Source organism: Halictus rubicundus, chromosome 8, assembly GCF_050948215.1.
Source record: "Halictus rubicundus isolate RS-2024b chromosome 8, iyHalRubi1_principal, whole genome shotgun sequence".
Taxonomy (NCBI): Eukaryota; Metazoa; Arthropoda; class Insecta; order Hymenoptera; family Halictidae; genus Halictus; species Halictus rubicundus.
Genome location: NC_135156.1, coordinates 12,499,114 through 12,517,689, shown reverse-complemented (window position 1 = coordinate 12,517,689; position 18,576 = coordinate 12,499,114). Strand labels below are relative to the sequence as shown.

The following is an 18,576-nucleotide window of genomic DNA, read 5'->3' as shown; positions in this document are numbered from 1 at the left end:
TCGTCGTCGTCTTCGTGGTGGTGATGGTGTTCGTCGTGGTCGTCGTGTCGGCCCGTTAGCAAAAACCGCACCAAAACCGCCCTCCTGGACGTTGCTCCATCCTTCCTGTCCGCCTCCACGTTTCCCGTCTTACGCGTTCCGATAACGGACCTCTGCAAGATCACACCACCAACCTCTCTTCAACAAGACCCTAACTTCACTCTGATCTTGATCACCACCGAGACACCGAGGCCACTACCCGCGATCGTTCTTCGCGTCCCGGGAGCCTGGGACCGTTCGCTTCAGGGTCCCTTGGATTCGGGGACCCTTTACGAACCCTTTCTCTCTCTCTCTCTCGATCGATCCACCCTCGTCGACGGGCGGACACGCGGGTGTCAAGGACACCCGGTTTTTCTGCTCGCCCCGCGATTCAGGCGCTATAAATACGAGCCCACCAGAGGCCAGAGAACCGAAGCTAGATGAAAATTTTCTAGGATTCGACACGGGTTAATTTTAGTCCCCCGCCGCTCTGCGCCGAGAGAGCGAGACCGAGCAGAGAAAGAGCGAGCAGGCGATCGCGAGGCCCGTTGGTAAAGAGAGCCCCTCGATCCCGGTCGGTTTTCTGGTTCGATCGTGCGAACAACCAGGCTCCCCTGCGAATTGGACCGCGCGGTCTCGGCCTTGAAACACGCTTTCGAACACGCCGGGGGATCGATAACGGGCGGCCTCAACAATCTCTCTCCCTGGGAACACCTTGGTCTTGTGCACGCTCCCCTCTCTCCTTTTTCTCTCTCTTTCTATACCACCTCCTTCCTCAACACCTCCCTAGAGCGAGAGCGAGATAGAGAGAGAGAGAGAGAGAGAGAGAGAGAGAGAGAAAGACAGAGAGATAGAGAGAGAACGAGATTGAAAGAGAGAGTATACACCCCCCACAGAACAGATACACATACACACTCTCACCCACTCTCGGTACGATTCGATTCGATTCGACCCGACCCGACCCGGCCCGACCCGATCCGATTCGTGATCGGTGTTTCGCGCCACCTCGGGTTACGTACCCGCGGAACCAACACCACCGAGGCTCTAGCTACCCGAGAAGCTCACGGACGCGAGAGTCGGACCCTCCGCGTTTCAGCGTACCCGCCTCCAGGCGTTCGATACCCGCCACGACACCAGAAGAGGATGCGGCCGCTTCCCCGTCGTCGTCGAACTTGTCGAAACTCGACGGCCGAGCAGCCGCGGTTTCGCCGTCCGTCTGACGCCGTTACGCAACGCTTCTATAAGCATCCGTGATCCGCTCGGAATGTGGCCCTCTCTCACTCTCTCTGTCTCTCTCTTTCTCTCCTGGTGCACCGGTCTCTGTCACTCTCCGACGATGTGTCTCTCTCTCTCTCTCTCTCTCTCTCTCTCTCTCTCTCTCGCTCTAACCCGCCGCGCGGTCCTCTCGTCGTGGTCGTCGTGTCGTGGTCGTGGTCGGCTTCGTGCGTTCTCTTTCTCTCTTATCCTCCTCTCCGCCCTACTCGCGCGAATCGGACGAGGATCGAAGGAGGCGCGAAACTGTTCAGGCTACCTGGGGTAGCTAGCTAGGCTGGCTAGCTGGCTCTAACTCGCTCGGTTCGTTAAACGGTGTCCGCCTAGCAGCCCGAGGAGGAGAGCAGCATTCTTACGAGCGTGTAGCAGAGATCTCCTCCTCCTACGTGTGCGGGAACGGTCACCAGTGAATCAGCCGCCTCGCCGCCGCGCCGCCTCTTCCTACATGCGGGCTCTCGTGTCAGGCTTAAAATATTCACTAGACTTCGCGAATCAGCTTCACGGGCGGCCGGTGGTGCTCCGCCGAGAATGTGGAACGATCTTCGCCAGCTCTCTGGACCCCTAGCCTCGTGATCCGGATAGATCGGCGGCTTTATCCTGATCTTCCAACGAAACTCGGACAAGGTGGAAGGAATCGAACTCTCCGAGGATCACCGAGACGTAGAGGACCACGCACGGCCGAGCGCACAACTATCGAAACGATCAGCAACCGGGCAACGTGGCGACCAGGAAAACCAACGTCACTGTCGTCTCGGTCGTCATGGTTGTCCGATGGTCACCACGACAGAACCACGGGTCCGCGCGCACCTCCGCACCTACGTTCGTCCGCTCTAGCGATGCTAGAGCGGTGCTCGCTCGCAAACCGCACGAGCTCTAGCCTCGAGGTTCGGCTAGCTGGCTAGGAGCTTCTATTTTTACCATGGGGTGGCGAATTGTTCCCCACGCCGACGGCCCACGAGGCAACAGCTCGAGAGCGGACAAGCCGAGGTTCGCCAATGCGACCGGGTTCAAACCATTTATAAATAGTTGATGTTCTCGCGCCGCGCGGAAAATCAGCGACCATCGCACCGGACCCGACCGAACCAGACGCCGAAGCCTTCCCGCGGAGAGGGACGCGCGATTTATTGCGAGGAGAAAGTAGGTTGAGGTTCGAGAACGTTTGCTAAGGTTTGGAAGACACTCGGACCGCTCGGGGACGCAGTTGTGCGAGAATGGTGGCTGGGTTTCGGTCCGTGCATGTGGAGGAGCGTCCTGGTGTTCGGCGATGTTTGGACAAATGGTTTGGAGAGCGGTTTGGTGTAGGTGTAGCTGATGATTTTTCGAGAGGATTGTTGAGAATGTGTGTTTGGAATTGTAGTATAGTCGAGGTGGTTTTGTGGTGTCAGTTGTCAGACAGTGTGACATGTCTAGTGATGATCGAGGTTTGCACAAACGGTTTGATTGAAATGTTCTGAGTCAGCTTGGATTTAGATGAAGATTCTTATAGATTTTTGTCGATGCTTATACAATACTTTATGCAATACCGGAGATGGTTTCAAAAGGAACTGACGCGTCCAGTGGTGATCGATGTGTGCACAAACGTTTTGATTGAGAGGTTAGATTCGGTTTGAATGTATGTGAGGATGTTTATATATTCCTGCTGGAGACGACTCTCGTTTATCCAATGTTTAGGGAAGAGGTTATTAATACACGTCCACTGAGAATGATTGATGTAATTTGTTTGATTCTGTGTGAATGTGTTTGTTGAAAGTGGTATCAGTGACAACTGACATGTCGAGCGACGATGAATGTTTGTGGGAACATTTTTTTAATTACGCTCGATCAAGCTTTCGTGTATATAAGAATTTGTTCAGATTCTTCTTGAAAGTAATGTTTGTGTAATGTTGACGATGGTTTCAGTAGAAGTGGACATTTCGGATGATAATGATCAGACTGAAATTGATGACAGCACAGATTCCATTGAAGTATGGCGCTTCGATAAACATTTTGGTTTGAGGAGAATATCAAATTTGCGACAAGTTTTGTAACAATTTGTTTTTGTCTTCTTGATCTGTATTTGTAGATCTATGCTGAGGTAGGACAAGGGTACCATTTCATCTGAACGTGAGAGTAGTAATGTTTACTCATGAATGCAGACGATTGATGCATGAATGGAATTGATAGTAAAAGAATTGTTTGCAGGAATGTGTTGGATTAATTTTTCTGCGTTTAATGAATTGATCGGGGACGTTTGAGAACGTTGGTGGAATGGATGGTGATTGGGGCTATGATTGACGCAGCAGATAGATGGAAATTGATGTATGGCTGGTTTAGTATGCATATGGACCATGCAGGTGTTCCTAATTAACCAGGTGCCTCATAGAACATGTCTAATCGGACATCATGTACCGACTCATGTATTTGTTTATGGGAAATTGATATATTGGCCTAATGTACACTGCGGTTACATATGAAGTTGCCGATATGATTACAATGATTACATATCAAGAAAAATTGATAGATTAAATCGTTATAGAATTCGATGGAAATCTGATTGTCTAACTGCTGGAATTGTACCACCATCAATTTACAAACATGAAAGAAGAAATTAATTTCCAATGTAACTGGCACGAAAAGAGAACAGAGAGCTGGCACTGCTTTTAATCTACTCTTAAATATTCCACAAAACCTGTCACAAAACTTATCAATTCATAAATATTGAAGACCATTCCTTCGCGTGATCTGTCGTAACTGAAATTCCTTACCTTCTTCAATATTCCAGAAAATCTGTCAAAGACAGGAGAACAATTCGTAAAAGTAGAGGAGACGCTCCATTCTTCAATTAATTCGACAAAAATATAAAATTAGGTACAACAGGCTGTCATATCTCCAGTATTTAAGAAAATCCCTCAGAAATTATATGAATTCGCAAAAATGGAAGGAAACGATCGATTCGTGGAATAATTCGACAGAAAAAGAACAAGCCTGCGTATGTAACAGTCTCGGATGCTTTTTCGCGTTCAATGAAAGCTATTAAAAGACCTTTAAATTCAACAAAAATAGGGGAGCATCCAGCTTCAGCAGAGTTCAATAGAAAATGGACGAAGCAGGATATATCAATCTTTCTATTCTTTAATATTTGAAAAGAAGTCTATCAAAAGCGTATCAGTCCACCGAAAATAGGAGAGATAAATCTGTATGCAACTTTCCAGAAAATGAAACAAAACTGTGCACACCAACCCCTCTATTTTCTAATGTTAGCTAAAACCCGGCCACAACGCACCTACTGTCGAAACTGGAAGAAAAGCCCAGTTCACAGGGCAGTTCAGCAGGATAAGGACGAAGCCGGGTGCAGCGATCTCTTTAATATTGAAGACGAGCGGTCGGAGTCAGAGGAGCGTATCGATTCGCGAAAACAGAGGTGGAAAGATCGATCGGCCGAGCGATTGCGATTGCGAGAATAGAAAAGCGGGAGAATCTGTCGGTGCATGCTCGTTGAATTCTATTGAAACGTCGCGCGAGCGGCGAGTTCGATCGTCGATGGGGGGAAAACACGAGCGTCTATAGACGGTGCACGCTGCGGCTGCATTTTTGATGCTGCACATGCGGGCCGCGGCGATGTCGGTCAGTTACATTTCTCTCTCCTCCTCCTCCTCCTCCTCCTCTCTCTCTCTCTCTCTCTCTCTCTCTCTCTCTCCCTCTGGTCGAGGAACTAGGCTTCCTTCGGTTCGTCGGAGCACACATTCGACCAATGCTCGGTGTCAACGATCCAACGGGAACAAATATCTATGTACACGTCTATATGATCATCGTACATATGTTTCGCACGTATATGTACCGTGCATGTGTACATAAGAGGAGGCGGATTGAATCGCGTTCGCGGCAGAAGTGGCCGGCCATCTGCGCGCGTCTTCTTTTTTATATAACAACAATCAATTAATCGATACCGTTGCACGCAAGAACGAGAAATAATCACGCGTACAACGATGATGCGACGATCCGGCGCGGCCAGGAGGAAAAGAAAGAGGCTATACAAAGCGCCGGTACACCCTCATTATTAAAATAACTCCTATGAGGATGTTCGGTCTTGAAACCCACTCGGTTTCGAGTGCCAGGTCTGGGTTAGCCACGCGGCTGTTCACGAGACTATTCGAATCTCGGAGATCCAGTTTCCTTCTCTTTGATTCTTACAAATCGAATTTTTTCTACGCTAGAAATCGATGAGAATGTTTTGGTAGTACTATCCGATAGGGATCGGTTTCGAATTCAATTGGAAATGGAAGCTGACGCAATTAGCGGCCTAGATTTAACTCTCGTGCGACCCGTTCACCCGTTTCTGTCTCCGCTTATGGCAAAATCTCTATTTTTTTTCTCTGCTAGTAATATGTCTGAACATAGTCGCCTAATACGGAAAGCTCCGGGTGGAACGAGATGGAAAAATATTTTTCTTTAGTTATTTGCAAGTGCATGAAGGTGTAATATTAATGTCCTAAGGAATAATTTTTATAATAAATCTTGACTTCTCGATTTCTGGTCCAGTAAGTGAATTATCATCTTGTAGAATTCTAATTTTCTTTGAATTTTATTTTGTGACATTCTCAATTTATTCAACGATAGGAAATTTGTAGTGGATTTTCTTTCGTCGGACTGTTTTGTCGAGTTAAATGTTAGACAATGTTCTTTCGTGTCGAGTTTGGTTAGCTCGGCGATGAAAGATTCTTGACACGCAAGTATGCTTGAAAATGATTTAGCTCGGACGTCTGCGCATCAGTGGTTTATTCTACTTTCGATCGTTCAAAGTATTGCCACCGTTAACTGGCTGTTAGTAGATACATGACTATTCACTTGGAATATTGGTAGTGCTGTTTCGGCATCTATGGTTACTGCAAGTAGAAACGGCGGACCATAGTCAGACAAACTGCGCGAGCTCGAAACCGGACAACGTGTACACTGATTCTAAAAAATGTTTGTATAAAGAGGGACGAGTATCAGTACACTGACAATTGATGAAAATCTATTGATCATCCTGTGTTTTAAATAAAATCTAATGAAAGCCTATTAATCATTCGGTACTTTAATGGACGTTTAATGAAAATCTATTGGTTACTCGATATTTGAGTCGACATCCAACCGAAGTCTATTGTTCGTTCAGTGTTTTAATGTCATTTTATAAAAATGTATTAATCACTGTGTTTTGAACATAGTCTGATCAATATGTATTGATCGTTCGATGTTTTAGTTAAAATCTAATGAAACCCTATTGGCCATTCGGTGTTTTAGTTAAAATCTAATTCAAATTCATTGATCAGTCCAAAAATCTAATTCAAATTTATGCATCAGTCAAAAAACTTAATGGTTCAGTTAAAATCTAATTAAAATTTATGCATCTGTCAAAAAACTTAATGGTTCAGTTAAAATCTAATTCAAATTTATGCATCAGTCCAAAAACCTAATAGTTCAGTTAAAATCTAACTCAAATTTATTTATCGGTCAAAAAACCTACCGGTTCAGTTAAAATCTAATTAAAATCTGTTGATCAATAAAAAAGCCTAATGCTTCAGTTGAAATCCGGTGAAGATCTATCGACCAGGTAGCAACCCCATGAAAATCTATTAATCATTCGGCGTTTCAGTCGAAGGAGTTACTTTTAAACGCACGATATAGCACGGTTTCGTTCGGAAATACACTCTCGTCGCGATAATAATAAAAAGCTATCGATCAGGCTCTATATTTTCTAAATGTTTATGGGCTAAGTGTTGTAGAGGAGTCTGGTGTATTTTCTTACGAGGTATAGATTAATTGGAGAAGATTCACAGCTCTGCTCTGCGTGGAACGCTAGAGGCTAGACCGAGCGTGCGACGCCCTCGTTTCACGCATGCCTCTTGCACCTGCATCGTCCGGCTGTACCGTGGCCGCGAATCATGCACATCTGCGATGCATTGTGTGCGCCACCGGAGGCCGATTATGTCGATTGGCGTGATCACGTGGCCGCGACAAGCCGGATCGTCCTGAGGATCCGTGGACAAGCTTGTGGATCTCCGAGCTGCATTCGACATGCATTTTAAGTTAAAAAAAAAACGCACGAAAAAAATAAAATAAAGGTGGATTTATTCAATTAACCCATTTGCACCACACGGAATAATAGAAAGTTACGTCTTTGTCAATTCTTTTTTATTAAATTGAAAAATTTCAAGAAACGAAAGAAAACTTCATACTTTAGACATTTGTACGTACTAGTCATACAGATTGTTATGTACAAATATATATACACTCTGTTGATTGCGATTAAGAAAGTAGAGCATGTATATACGTTGTTGATGCAAATGGATTAACACAGGATTTCATCTCTTCTTTTTAGCGAATATTAAACGGAATAAAATCTGAATAAATTGCACGAATTGAATTTTATTGAGGAGACAATTTTCTGCTAGCATAAATAGACCAGAGGGTTCCAAAGAGAATAGGACGTTGTGTTAAGATAGTTCATGTGTAAATTAAGAGGTACTCGATTAGGGGTAATGGAGGTTTCATTAGGAACGTTTTAAGGAATTATAAAATGTGGGTCAGGAGCGTAGAAGAATTCCGACGTTCCCCGAGCTACAGTGTCAATAATGGAATCTACGACATAAAATCGAACTTCTTTGGGAGCATCCATCACGAATCAATTTTGACTCTCAAAGAGTAGATTCGTGTGTTCCATCATCCCGTGGGATATAGTGGTTGCGATTGAATCTACGTCTTAAATTCGGAACCTTTCAGAATCATCCGTTCCGAGAAAGAATTAGATCCCGGATTGATTTAGTGCTCTCTCGAATCCGCTATCCGAATATTTACGACTTCAAAAAACCAATTGCAGAGAAGAATTCTGTCTCAGAAACCAAAAAATCCCGAAATTACGCTGATCCTTTAGATCTATGCTTTCAATTTCAATTTCAATTTCTACATAATTTTTCACAAAAACAAAGAATTATTTTTTCTGGACAGACGAAGTTCTGAAATTTAAAACTTCCACGATACAAAAAGTGGCATTTCTTCCAATTCACAAATTTGATTAAAATTGAAATCATCCTCCCTCGCAGGAAAATATTCCAAATACAAACTCGGTGACCGTAAATCTCAGAGTTCTCGAAAAATCGAAACTACAGTGTTCAATTTCTCAAAAAGAAGACACACCATCTGACAAACAACAAATTCTCTGAACTCCACGCTCCCCTAAGTGTAACACTATCCTCGGAATCTGTGTTTCGAAACGAGCTCGACCTCGCCACTCGTAAAAAGCGTTATAATCCTCGAAGCCGAAGGGACTCCGGATTCCAGAACCCCTGTGAAATTCAGTGCCATAGCGTGACCCTAACTTCCCGGGCAATCAATCGCGAACCGAAATCACAACATCGCCTCGCGGCCAGACTAAACTTCAACACCGTCGAAAATACAATAGCGCGGTGCGCGTCACCTCGTGCTCCGAGAACCATTCGTCACGATCCACCGCAACGACGGCTTGCACGAAAATTCCTGGGGCTTCCCGAGAGCGTCGAACGAACGAAGAAACGATCGAACTCACTTCTTTCCAGAGATCGGCCTCGGCGAGAGAACTCTTTCCAAAAATACACGCGAAAAATCAGGGCCCGCGGTTGCGGCGAGCGGTGGCCCGCAGCTGCAACCATCACCAAAGAAAACACCCGGAAATAGAGCGAGGAACACTAGTAGAGCACGCGATTCGCTGGAGGCGTGGACCCGGTGTCATCCTGAGTGAACCAGGAAGTGGGCAAGCGGAGACAGAGACGGAGAAACGATGATTGCACCAGACGTAGACGAAAACATCGTGGAATCATTTTTTTTTTCTATTACGTTGGCGATGCTGAGCGTGTTTCTCTGATTGAGATGTGTGAACGGTAGTCTTGTCCATCGTTGAGTTCAGTTTTGTGATGATATGACTCGTGATTTAGGTGTGGTAATTGTTTCAGTATGCTCTTGTTGTCAGGCGATGTTTGAGTTAGCTTTTAGAAAAAAACTGATCATTGCTTTTAAGAGTACCAAGGTTTCTTTTTTAATAAAATTGAATATTGATTGTGGTAAGGCTTGATATTACAGAAATTGCGATTGGATATTGTCAATACAGCAGAAGATGAGTACAACAGTGCGATAAGCACTTCCTAGTAGTTTATGTGGCTCTATAGTACGAAATGATGATACATCTTCCTCGAGGGAATGATTAACAAGAGGGTAACAATTCTTTCCCCGCTTAGGGGATTGAGTCCCCTTTTTTCGTGCTGCGTTCAAATTTTTGTTACGTCCAGCCCTGGCGAGTCGGTTTGCACAATATTCTTTACGAAAAGACGATGGACGTCGTGTACACATGAGAATAGCATGTATTGGACGATTTAATTAAAGAGTTACATAAGACAAGGAAATCTAGGTTCCTAGAGACCTGCATCCAAGCAAGGGCTGCTGCAGTCCACTACCCTACAGTAGACACACAATTTTCTCCTGAAAAGAAATTCATTCACCGAAGTACTCTTGGAGACCACAAATTTCGTCTACAGTAAAGATACAATTTTTACCAGAAGAAAAAATCGTAAAAATCCCATATATCTCAGACCATTTACACAGAAAAGTATTATGAAGGCAAAATACATATACAATTTTCTTTAAAAAAAAAAAAAGAAAAAAGATAAAAATTCTATGCCTCGGGCAATTTATACAAAGGACATAAAAAAGGACTGTCTAGGCTCTCCTTTGGTGGACGAAGGACTCCTGCAGCCCAAAAATTCTTCTACAGTAAACATACAATTTTTTCCAGAAAAAAAATGATAAAAATTCTACATATCTCGGACGGTTTACCCAAAAGTATTACGAAAAGGGTAGCCCAGACTCTCGGAGTCCTCCGTCCACCAAAGGGCTCCTGCAGGCCACAAAAATTCGTCTACAGTAAACATACAATTTTATCCACAAAAAAAAAAAAGAATGATAAAAATATATCTCACACCATTTACACAAAAATATTACGAAAAATACCGTTCAGGCTCTCAGTGTCCTGCCACCAAGCGAGGACTCCCACAATTCTATACATCCCACCCCAAACCCCAACCCTCCCAAGTACCTGTTATCAATATGTCTAAAAGCTCCACAGAGTAAGAAAGAGAGAGAGAGAGAGAGAGAGAGAGAGAGAGAGAGAGAGAGAGAGAGAGAGAGAGAGAGAGAGAGAGAGAGAGAGATAGAGAGAAAGAGAGTCCAGGCTCCGGGCAAGTGGTCCGTGCAGCAGAGACAGCACAGGTAGAGGCTTCGTTGCGCCTAGAGCGGTTTTGCGAGTCTGCCGTTCACACTTCCGGCGGATCGATCGCTCGCGACACGTGCGACTCGACTCTGGTCGGGCGAACACACACGGGCGGTCCGCGTCGAATACGGCGCACTGTGCTCCTCGAGGAGGAAAGGAGAGAGGACACGCGTTTTTCCGCACACGTGCATCCGGGGGAGGCCGCCGCGACACTTGTCGATGCACTTCACAGCTGCGTCGCCGCGACACGGCGCGACACAGTGCGACACGGTACGCGACACGAGCGAAAGCAACCGCCTTATTCATTTCCCAGCGAAATACCCCCGGCGCACCACGCACATTCAGCCCACATTCATCGACAGCTAATCCGGTTCGAGAGCCTGGCCCGAGGGCCAGAGGGCCTAGAAACAGCCTAGACAGAGTCTAGCTGGCCCAGGAGACGTCTCGTTCCCGGAATCGTCGATTCGACGATGACCACCGTTACCGTTGTTTCGCGCGACGTCGTCGTCTCGACGGTCCGGCATCGATGGTCCACCGTGGACGCCGTGGACACCGTCGATCGGTCTCGTTTCAACGAAATCCTCCGGCCACCACGCACTCCGGCAATCTCTCTTTAATTAATCCACACTTTGATCTGGTTCTCCCTGTTCCCGTTCACCCGTATCTATTCGCACGATGCTCTCTCGCGCGAGTGTGCGTCTCTGTAGGTCGAAGACGTGGTTCTTTTATTTTTAGCGTACGTAGGTTGAAAATGGATCGTGATCGTTGTGATTCAATGGGCTCGGCTGGTTGTTGTTCCCGTTTGACGAACCCACGGGGCGGTTTGTTATGCTGATATATATATATATATTTTTCTCTAGTACTCGCGGACACGATCTAGCTCCCCTACACGCACACCGTCGCCAGAGAACGTGCGTCAGGGTGATGGCATGACTGCGACTATCCAGCTTGCCGTACGTCGACGTCGGCGCTGCCCTCGACGCCATGCGACGCCGGCGTCGTGGCGCCTCTTCGGCCACCGCTCAACCCTCACCTGACATGCGCTGTTCGATACCGATGCGATGGCCGCGGAATGAATGCGTGCACGATGAAACGATCATCGCCGATCCCGAGCGACCCGGGACATTAGCAAATTACCTGTTTTGTTGCCTCCGTGAGACACTGTACTTTTCCGGGGCCTGTTGCGTGGAATTGAGGAGGTTCTCTTTGGGATATACGACTGACACGAGACGTTTGGGAAATTCGGGAAAATTTGAAACTTTGTACTCGGGCATGCAGTTTGTGCGATGAGATCATTTTTTTTTTACTGGTGGGAAATGATCCTAGAGCTGAAAACAGCGTCTTGAAAAGATCTCGACTTTACGTATCATCGTGAATGTTAGTAAGAAATTTTATAATGTACAGAGAAAATTAAATTTTCAATTTTTGGCACAGTTTCGAAACAAATGATCGACATTCGTTGCAATTTCTGTGGCCACGCCGAGAACGGTTTATAAAATGCGTCACTTTTAACAATTTATTGCTGAGAAAACGAATAATGTGGAACTAAAAAATTTGCTGCAATGTATTTCACGCTACGTCGCTCGTACGCACATATTTTTGTTCCACGCTATACCGAATGGATCCTATCATAAATGTTTCGACTGATTTAGTGATGAAAAATTGCGAAATATATAACTCCTCGTATAATTGTCCAAAATATTGTTTGGAGAAGGGGCTCGAAATTGTCGAATTCTCGTCGAGTATTCCGGCGTAAAATATTTTTTCAGTGTGTCCCCGTCGGCTTTCCCGGTAATAAAGCAAGATTTCAGATTGAAGAAAGTTGCCTCCCCTAAGTAACGTATTGTGTATAAATAAGAATATAAAGTAGGGAGGACGGTGGAACGTGTTTACGTACACGTCGCGTAACCCATGTACCACATACATACATACATATTTCGAATGTAGGGTAGAATATGTGCGCACCGGTCGGAAAATCGAGGCGCGGCGGCGTTTACCGGAAAATCGAAGGCAACCACTTCTCTAATGCGCTTCGTAAAATTCAATAGATTTTATTGTCGACCGGGGGAAACGGGTCACTCGTCATTCCCCTTTACATAACAATTTCTTCGATCAAATCCACTTAATCAAACGCGAACTAATCACAAAAGTTCCTTGCGTAACGCAAAATCCACAACGAACCATTTCATCTCGTCGTTTTTATCATCGTGGACGATCTACTACAACGTCAAAAGAAATTCTACAGCTCATCGTATTTGAAAAATCACAATCTTCACTGCTACATCGTAATTTTTCTCATAATTCTTATTTTTAAAATGAGGATGAAAAATGGGAATTTTATATCCACTGTACTCCGAAAAGCTCAATATTAATTACCAGGATGCGATCTTTATGGAAATTTTAATTTTAATGTACTTTATAAAAATTAAAATGAGGAATTCCATTTATTTCGGTAATTATAAGGTTCTTTCATTTTATTAGAATTTACACTGAATCATTTCATTTCGTGGAAAAGAAATCAATTCACTATGAAAACAAAGAGTTTTATGTCCAAAAAACTTAATATTGATTACTAGACTCCATTTTTATGAAAATTCTTGCTTTATCTCGCTTGGTCAAAATTACGCTGAGAGAAATCATATTGCTCGATAATTGTGAGGTTTCTCGTGACGAAAGCAAAATAGAAGCTAAACAGGACAGCGATTGCGACGAACTCGTAAAGATGCGCAGTTAGTAGATAACGGGGAAATAGGATTTTTTTTCGGACAGAAAAATTGAACGATTAGCTAATGCCGGAAGTTATGGATGGCGCTGGTGCTAATAGATTTGCGATATATTTTCTGCTGTCACGAGTTATCAATGTTAATCGTTCGCTATTCCTCGTCGCAGAAGCGTGTTAATAGGCGAAGATTGCAGCGTATGTTGCAAGAGGAAAGTGTGAGCTGGTTGCTCTCGTACGGTATCTCTTATTGGTCGCTGTTAAACATTGCCGCCTGCTGGCAAGATGTCAGCACGAGGCGACGCATCCACTGTATCGACGGATAGTTAGGTATCGACGCAAACCATGCTGCGTATCCACTGGAATCAGAATTCCGTGATGTGCATATTTGCTTCTGTACCTTCAAATTTCTACATATTCATTTTTTCAATTTTCCTTGACTATTTTCAGCTTTGTTTTTTACAAGTAAATTTAAATGGTCTTGGAACTTTTATCGGTTGCCCCAATAGATCGTAGATTTTTGTGCAAATTTATATTTGTTATTCAATTGCTATTTCGCTATTTCGAGTACAGTTTCCTCGTTATTTATAACACATTCATTACTTTGTTTGTATCATGATGTAATGTCTCATGATCGTCTGTAATCGATGTTTGCACCGTCATAAAAAACCGCATGATAAATAACCTCTTTTATTTATTGGTTACTGCAGCATGTTACCAATAACGGAATCATGAAATTGTTCTACTATTAAGAAATTATATTTAATTCACTGTTACCTTGCATGAAAATATTTGTCAAAACAGTTGATATTTTTGCACTACAATCTTTACAGTAATATGAAACATGATATAATGCACGAACAATTTGATTACTCTGAAAATATGATTGAATATAGGATAATTAAAGAACAGAAAGCAGTCAAATAAATTCTTGAGGAAGTATTAGGTTCTCCGAATGAAATGAACTTGCCAGAAACGAAATGTCTGTTCACTGAATGACTACGTTACATACGAAAGTAGTTATCGTCATTCCGCGAAGGTCGTGATCGAGCGAAACACAAATACACAAATTGCAACGGATTCTCACGTAACTATTTACGCTTCAGCTGTAATCCGAAATTACTCATTTGTCGATCCACATTGCATCAGATCAGATACCGCTGATATATTCCTCTTGACCTCCCCGTACACCGTCAGGTTCTTGATCTAGTTACCAGAAGAAGTCTGGAAACATTTCAAGGAGTGACCCGCCGTCTATTGCAAGAAACTTTCAGCAAACAGCGAGCGATAATGAAAGATTAAACAAACAGTAAAACCGTCGGCCGAGAGTGTCGGAGCGGTGAGTCGAGGATTCGCCACAGTATCGATCCAATCCTCTCTTATTAACAGTCGTCCCCCGAAAAAAGAATAATTACTCCAATTATTTTACAACCGGCGAACTACTTCGACAAACTCGAAGTAAATTTTTTTGTGAATTTCTGGTGAACAGTGAGAACCATTTGCATTTGTGTCGCGTGAAGTATAATTATCGAGGAAACAGATTTGGTCGGTGAAAAGGAGGCCAATTTTTAAATTCCTCGTGTGAGAGTACAGGTTAGTTATCAAGTGATTCATTTAATATTTTTATGATTAGATGTATGTAAATTCAGTTCGACTCGTTATACTAGTGACAACGATTACGTTCGTTATCAGGCGTTATAGCACGGTCAAGACGCGCGAGACTGTTGTTAGCTAGACTGACTGGTAATTACTTGAGTGCGTAAGTATAATTACGAAACAATTGCACAATGTTGAGCGCGCGATACGTGCCGTCGTTGACCTAAATGAAAGAAGGCTGATTTTATATTGATGTGACAGTGGGTTTAATTGACCGTGAGCTGCCTAATGTACTATCAAGTATAAATTGTTCAAACTATAGATATGCTGCAAGATTCGTACGCTGTTTTTAAAAATATATTTTCAATCATGTCTTCAATATGTAGTGACAACAATAAAATTTGATTAGCCATGAAAACAAACACAAAAATATGTAAAATAGAAAAAGAGTCAACAAATATTTGTAAATTCACATTGATTCAAGCATAAATTTTATGGTTCGGTAAAACATCCATGTAGTCTAGTTTATTTTTAAAAACACCCTGTACAGTATCATCGTCGCACAAATCTGCGGTGGAACGCTGCAAATTACAATCCACTGACAGCGAGGCGAAGAACACCTTGCAGAGACGCATCGGGTTTCAACCGGTAATGGAATTATTTTCCGTTCCCCTACTAGAAATTGATTTCGCGTTACCTGTGCACGGCTGCTCGCTATGTTTGCTCAGTGAGGCCGCGGTTAGGCGACTGTCGGTTCGTGGGAAATGGAGGACAGCACCGGGAACGAACAAACGTAATCATCCGTCGATTTCTTTCAATCTCCTGTTATCCACTGGCGAACTTGGCCCAGTGAGACACCGTGAAAACGTCGGTTCGACGGTGTTAATAAACACGATCACAGTGCGGGACACACATAGAGCCTAAGCGCCACCAATTTACAGTAGTTACCTGCAAATCGCGTGTGCTCCGCATCGGAAGAGCTGCGCTTATCGGTCGTTGATAACGTCTCTTATCGACTTTCTCCAATTTCGTGACTAATTATACCGAAGTCAAGTGTCAACCGGATGTCAGCAAATGCTCAATCGGATGAAGAAGATATCGAGCTTCAATTTAGTAATTAATTTCGCTGCGATTAGCCAGTTTACGATTACACAGTTTTTGTAAACACGTTAGGAACACATTCGTGATAGACATTTTGCGCAATTGTTGTTATTCTTGAAATAATCTTTTTAATGTTAGTCTGGGTTAGGCTTAACAATACAAGCGATGATCCACGCTTATTTGCAGCATCGTTGCGCTTTCTTCTGTTATCATCAGCAGTGTTTAATTGTTAATTGCGAAATTTCTTCGAGAATAATAAGAGATTTCAAAAACGTTGCGAAGAATTTATATCGCTATGCCGTATCGTTGTTGCTATTTTCGCTTTATTTGAACCGTACCGTGGAATTTTCTGATTCCAGAGCCAGCGACACCGACTCGAAAGACATGAATCTCCTGAGCCTAACGGGATGGATCGGAGGATCGATCGGTTTCCTGAACTCGACGCCGTCGGAAGACAGTTATCTGAATTTGCGCGAAGAACAGACCGTCGAGAGGGTGCTGAAGCAGATCAAAGGGGAAACTTCAAAAACCTCCGCGGAAAAGGAGCTGAAGAACCTGAAGACGATCAATCTGGACGAGGTAGCCTGGCACGACACTGCCGACAGCTGCTGGATCGTGATCCACGATTTCGTCTACGACTGCACGGATTTCTTGAATAATCATCCCGGTGGATCGGACGTGATTCTCGAATACGCCGGCAGAGACGCCACTCTGGCTTTCATCGGGACTGGTCACTCAAAAGCAGCTCGATTGAGCATGGAAAGGTATCTGATCGGCGAACTTCCGCCGGAAGAGAGGATCTTCCGCATTCCCAACGGCCTTAAGGTCGCCGGATTTTAATTACTGCCAGGGAATAATTTAGTGCAGTATTCCAGCAGTGAAAGACTGATTTCTTGGTCCATCGAGTGTCTCGCGACTGCACTTTGGACTCCGCTAATATTATCCGTCCTTCGAGATTTTAATCATAATTTTAGTCCGGTAATTTTGAATCTATATCTAGTTATCTTTCTCTGAAGCTGTACAGCTTTGGAGTCGCGTGTTAATTATTTAAATCTGATTTTCCCTCTTCCCGATTTGAGGAAGTTGGAATTCGATGTAATTTTATTGCTTTACCAGGATTTGTTTATTGCTGTCTTTTCGTGTGCTGTGTCCGAATTGTGTTGATTTTAATATACAATATTTTCAATTCTTTTCTAATTGTAATATATTTAATTCAGGCTAGAGAAAAATTTGGTTTTCAATGAAAGTATTTGTTTCTCGAGGAACGTGTTGAAAATAATTTTTTGAAATTACGCTGCATTTTCATAGTTTTATCTAGATTATTTTATTACACCTGGGGAAAAGTGTAAAATTAGAATATAATATAGGATGTTTTGTAAAAGTTTATCAGAAATTTTACGCTGCATTTACACACATCGCATTTCTAGAAAATTAATATTTTATTAAGAAAAATAGAACGAAAAGTACTGCGAGATCGCACTGTGACTTTATTTGTAATTAAATGTTGTATTATGTAAATATATACATTAATTCCATAACCGATTTGAAAGTAAGATTTCTTCATTGAGTGGACGCGAACGTTGACCCAATTCAGTTTGCAGAATGTAAATGGAGTAATTGATGGACTAGCGTACAAGTTGCTTATTGATTTCCTCTCGGAGCGTACTCTACGAGGGGCATACGGGTCAATGTGAACATAGTAAATCTGTTTTCGGGAACGTCGTCCCAATTGAACCGACACCGCGTATGTCGGAAACCGTCTGGGTTATCGCGAGAGGTCCGTCATTCTTTAATTAGACACCGTGAAATTAGATACATACGGTGTCTGCGGTCTCAAACTGAGGTATTTAAGTCACGCGTTCGGGATCGCTTTACATCATTCCGTTCGCGTGTACCTTTTGCACTCGTTTTGCACTGCGATCCAGTATTTTTAATTGTACCGTCATCAATCGAGCGACGCTGACTTAAAGATATGCATAATTAATTTTTTTCAATCCTCTGCCTTTCACATTTTGACTAATTTACAGAAGTATTTAATACATTACTCACCTTTACTCTGATTTTAAACAAACCAGATTTTTTTTATTCTACACACTGGAGGGTACGAAAAATATAAAAAGAACTGCCCCTGGCAGAGAGTATTTGATTAAATTAATCAAGCCTATGATGTTGTAATTATTCGTTTCCTTGACGTGGAAAATATTCTTATTAATGTTCATTTGAGAAATAATCTTTAAAAATTCCTTCAGCAGCCGCATTAGCAATTGATCGATTATTTTCCTCCGGAAGTAGTAACATAAACAATTCAATGCAACAAATGTTGCCGACATTTATCTCAGAGAGAAGATTGTATTTGCGAGCTCTCTTACCTTGAAAATGGTCGTGTGCTATAGTATTGAGATGCGCGTATGTTCGAAAAATCGTGATCCAGAAAATTTTTCATAAAATTTTCTGCAAATATGGAAGAGGAGTTGTTGGAGAATTTTCACGAATTGAAGATCGCACGAGGAGGGATCAGACGATGATTTTACACCGGTACAGTATATTTCTTGGTCCTCTAAACATTCATAATATACACAACATACAATATGACATAGCAATTCAGCTTTTTAGTTTC

The 18,576-nt window shown here is 43.2% G+C and overlaps 1 protein-coding gene and 1 long non-coding RNA gene across 3 annotated transcripts; one reads left to right on the top strand and one right to left on the bottom strand.

Annotated features, from left to right (window-relative positions):
- Nucleotides 1-3: 3 nt before the first annotated feature.
- Nucleotides 4-10,633, bottom strand: LOC143356097 (uncharacterized). Its single transcript, XR_013082612.1, has 3 exons — nt 10,541-10,633; nt 1,038-1,256; nt 4-152 (listed from the first exon to the last, which is right to left on the bottom strand). It is a non-coding gene; the product is annotated as an uncharacterized LOC143356097 (long non-coding RNA).
- Nucleotides 10,634-14,542: 3,909 nt separating this feature from the next.
- Nucleotides 14,543-17,111, top strand: LOC143356093 (cytochrome b5). Of its 2 annotated transcripts, none has more exons than XM_076791504.1 (2): nt 14,543-14,855; nt 16,319-17,109. In XM_076791504.1, exon 2 carries the CDS (start codon nt 16,344-16,346, stop codon nt 16,797-16,799), a length of 456 nt encoding a protein of 151 aa, XP_076647619.1. In that variant the 5' UTR covers nt 14,543-14,855; nt 16,319-16,343; the 3' UTR covers nt 16,800-17,109. The 2 variants fall into 2 exon arrangements, with proteins under 2 accessions (XP_076647619.1, XP_076647618.1); XM_076791503.1 differs by lacking the exon at nt 14,543-14,855 and adding an exon at nt 15,607-15,651 and having other exon boundaries at nt 16,319-17,111.
- The last annotated feature ends 1,465 nt before the right edge of the window (nt 17,112-18,576 follow it).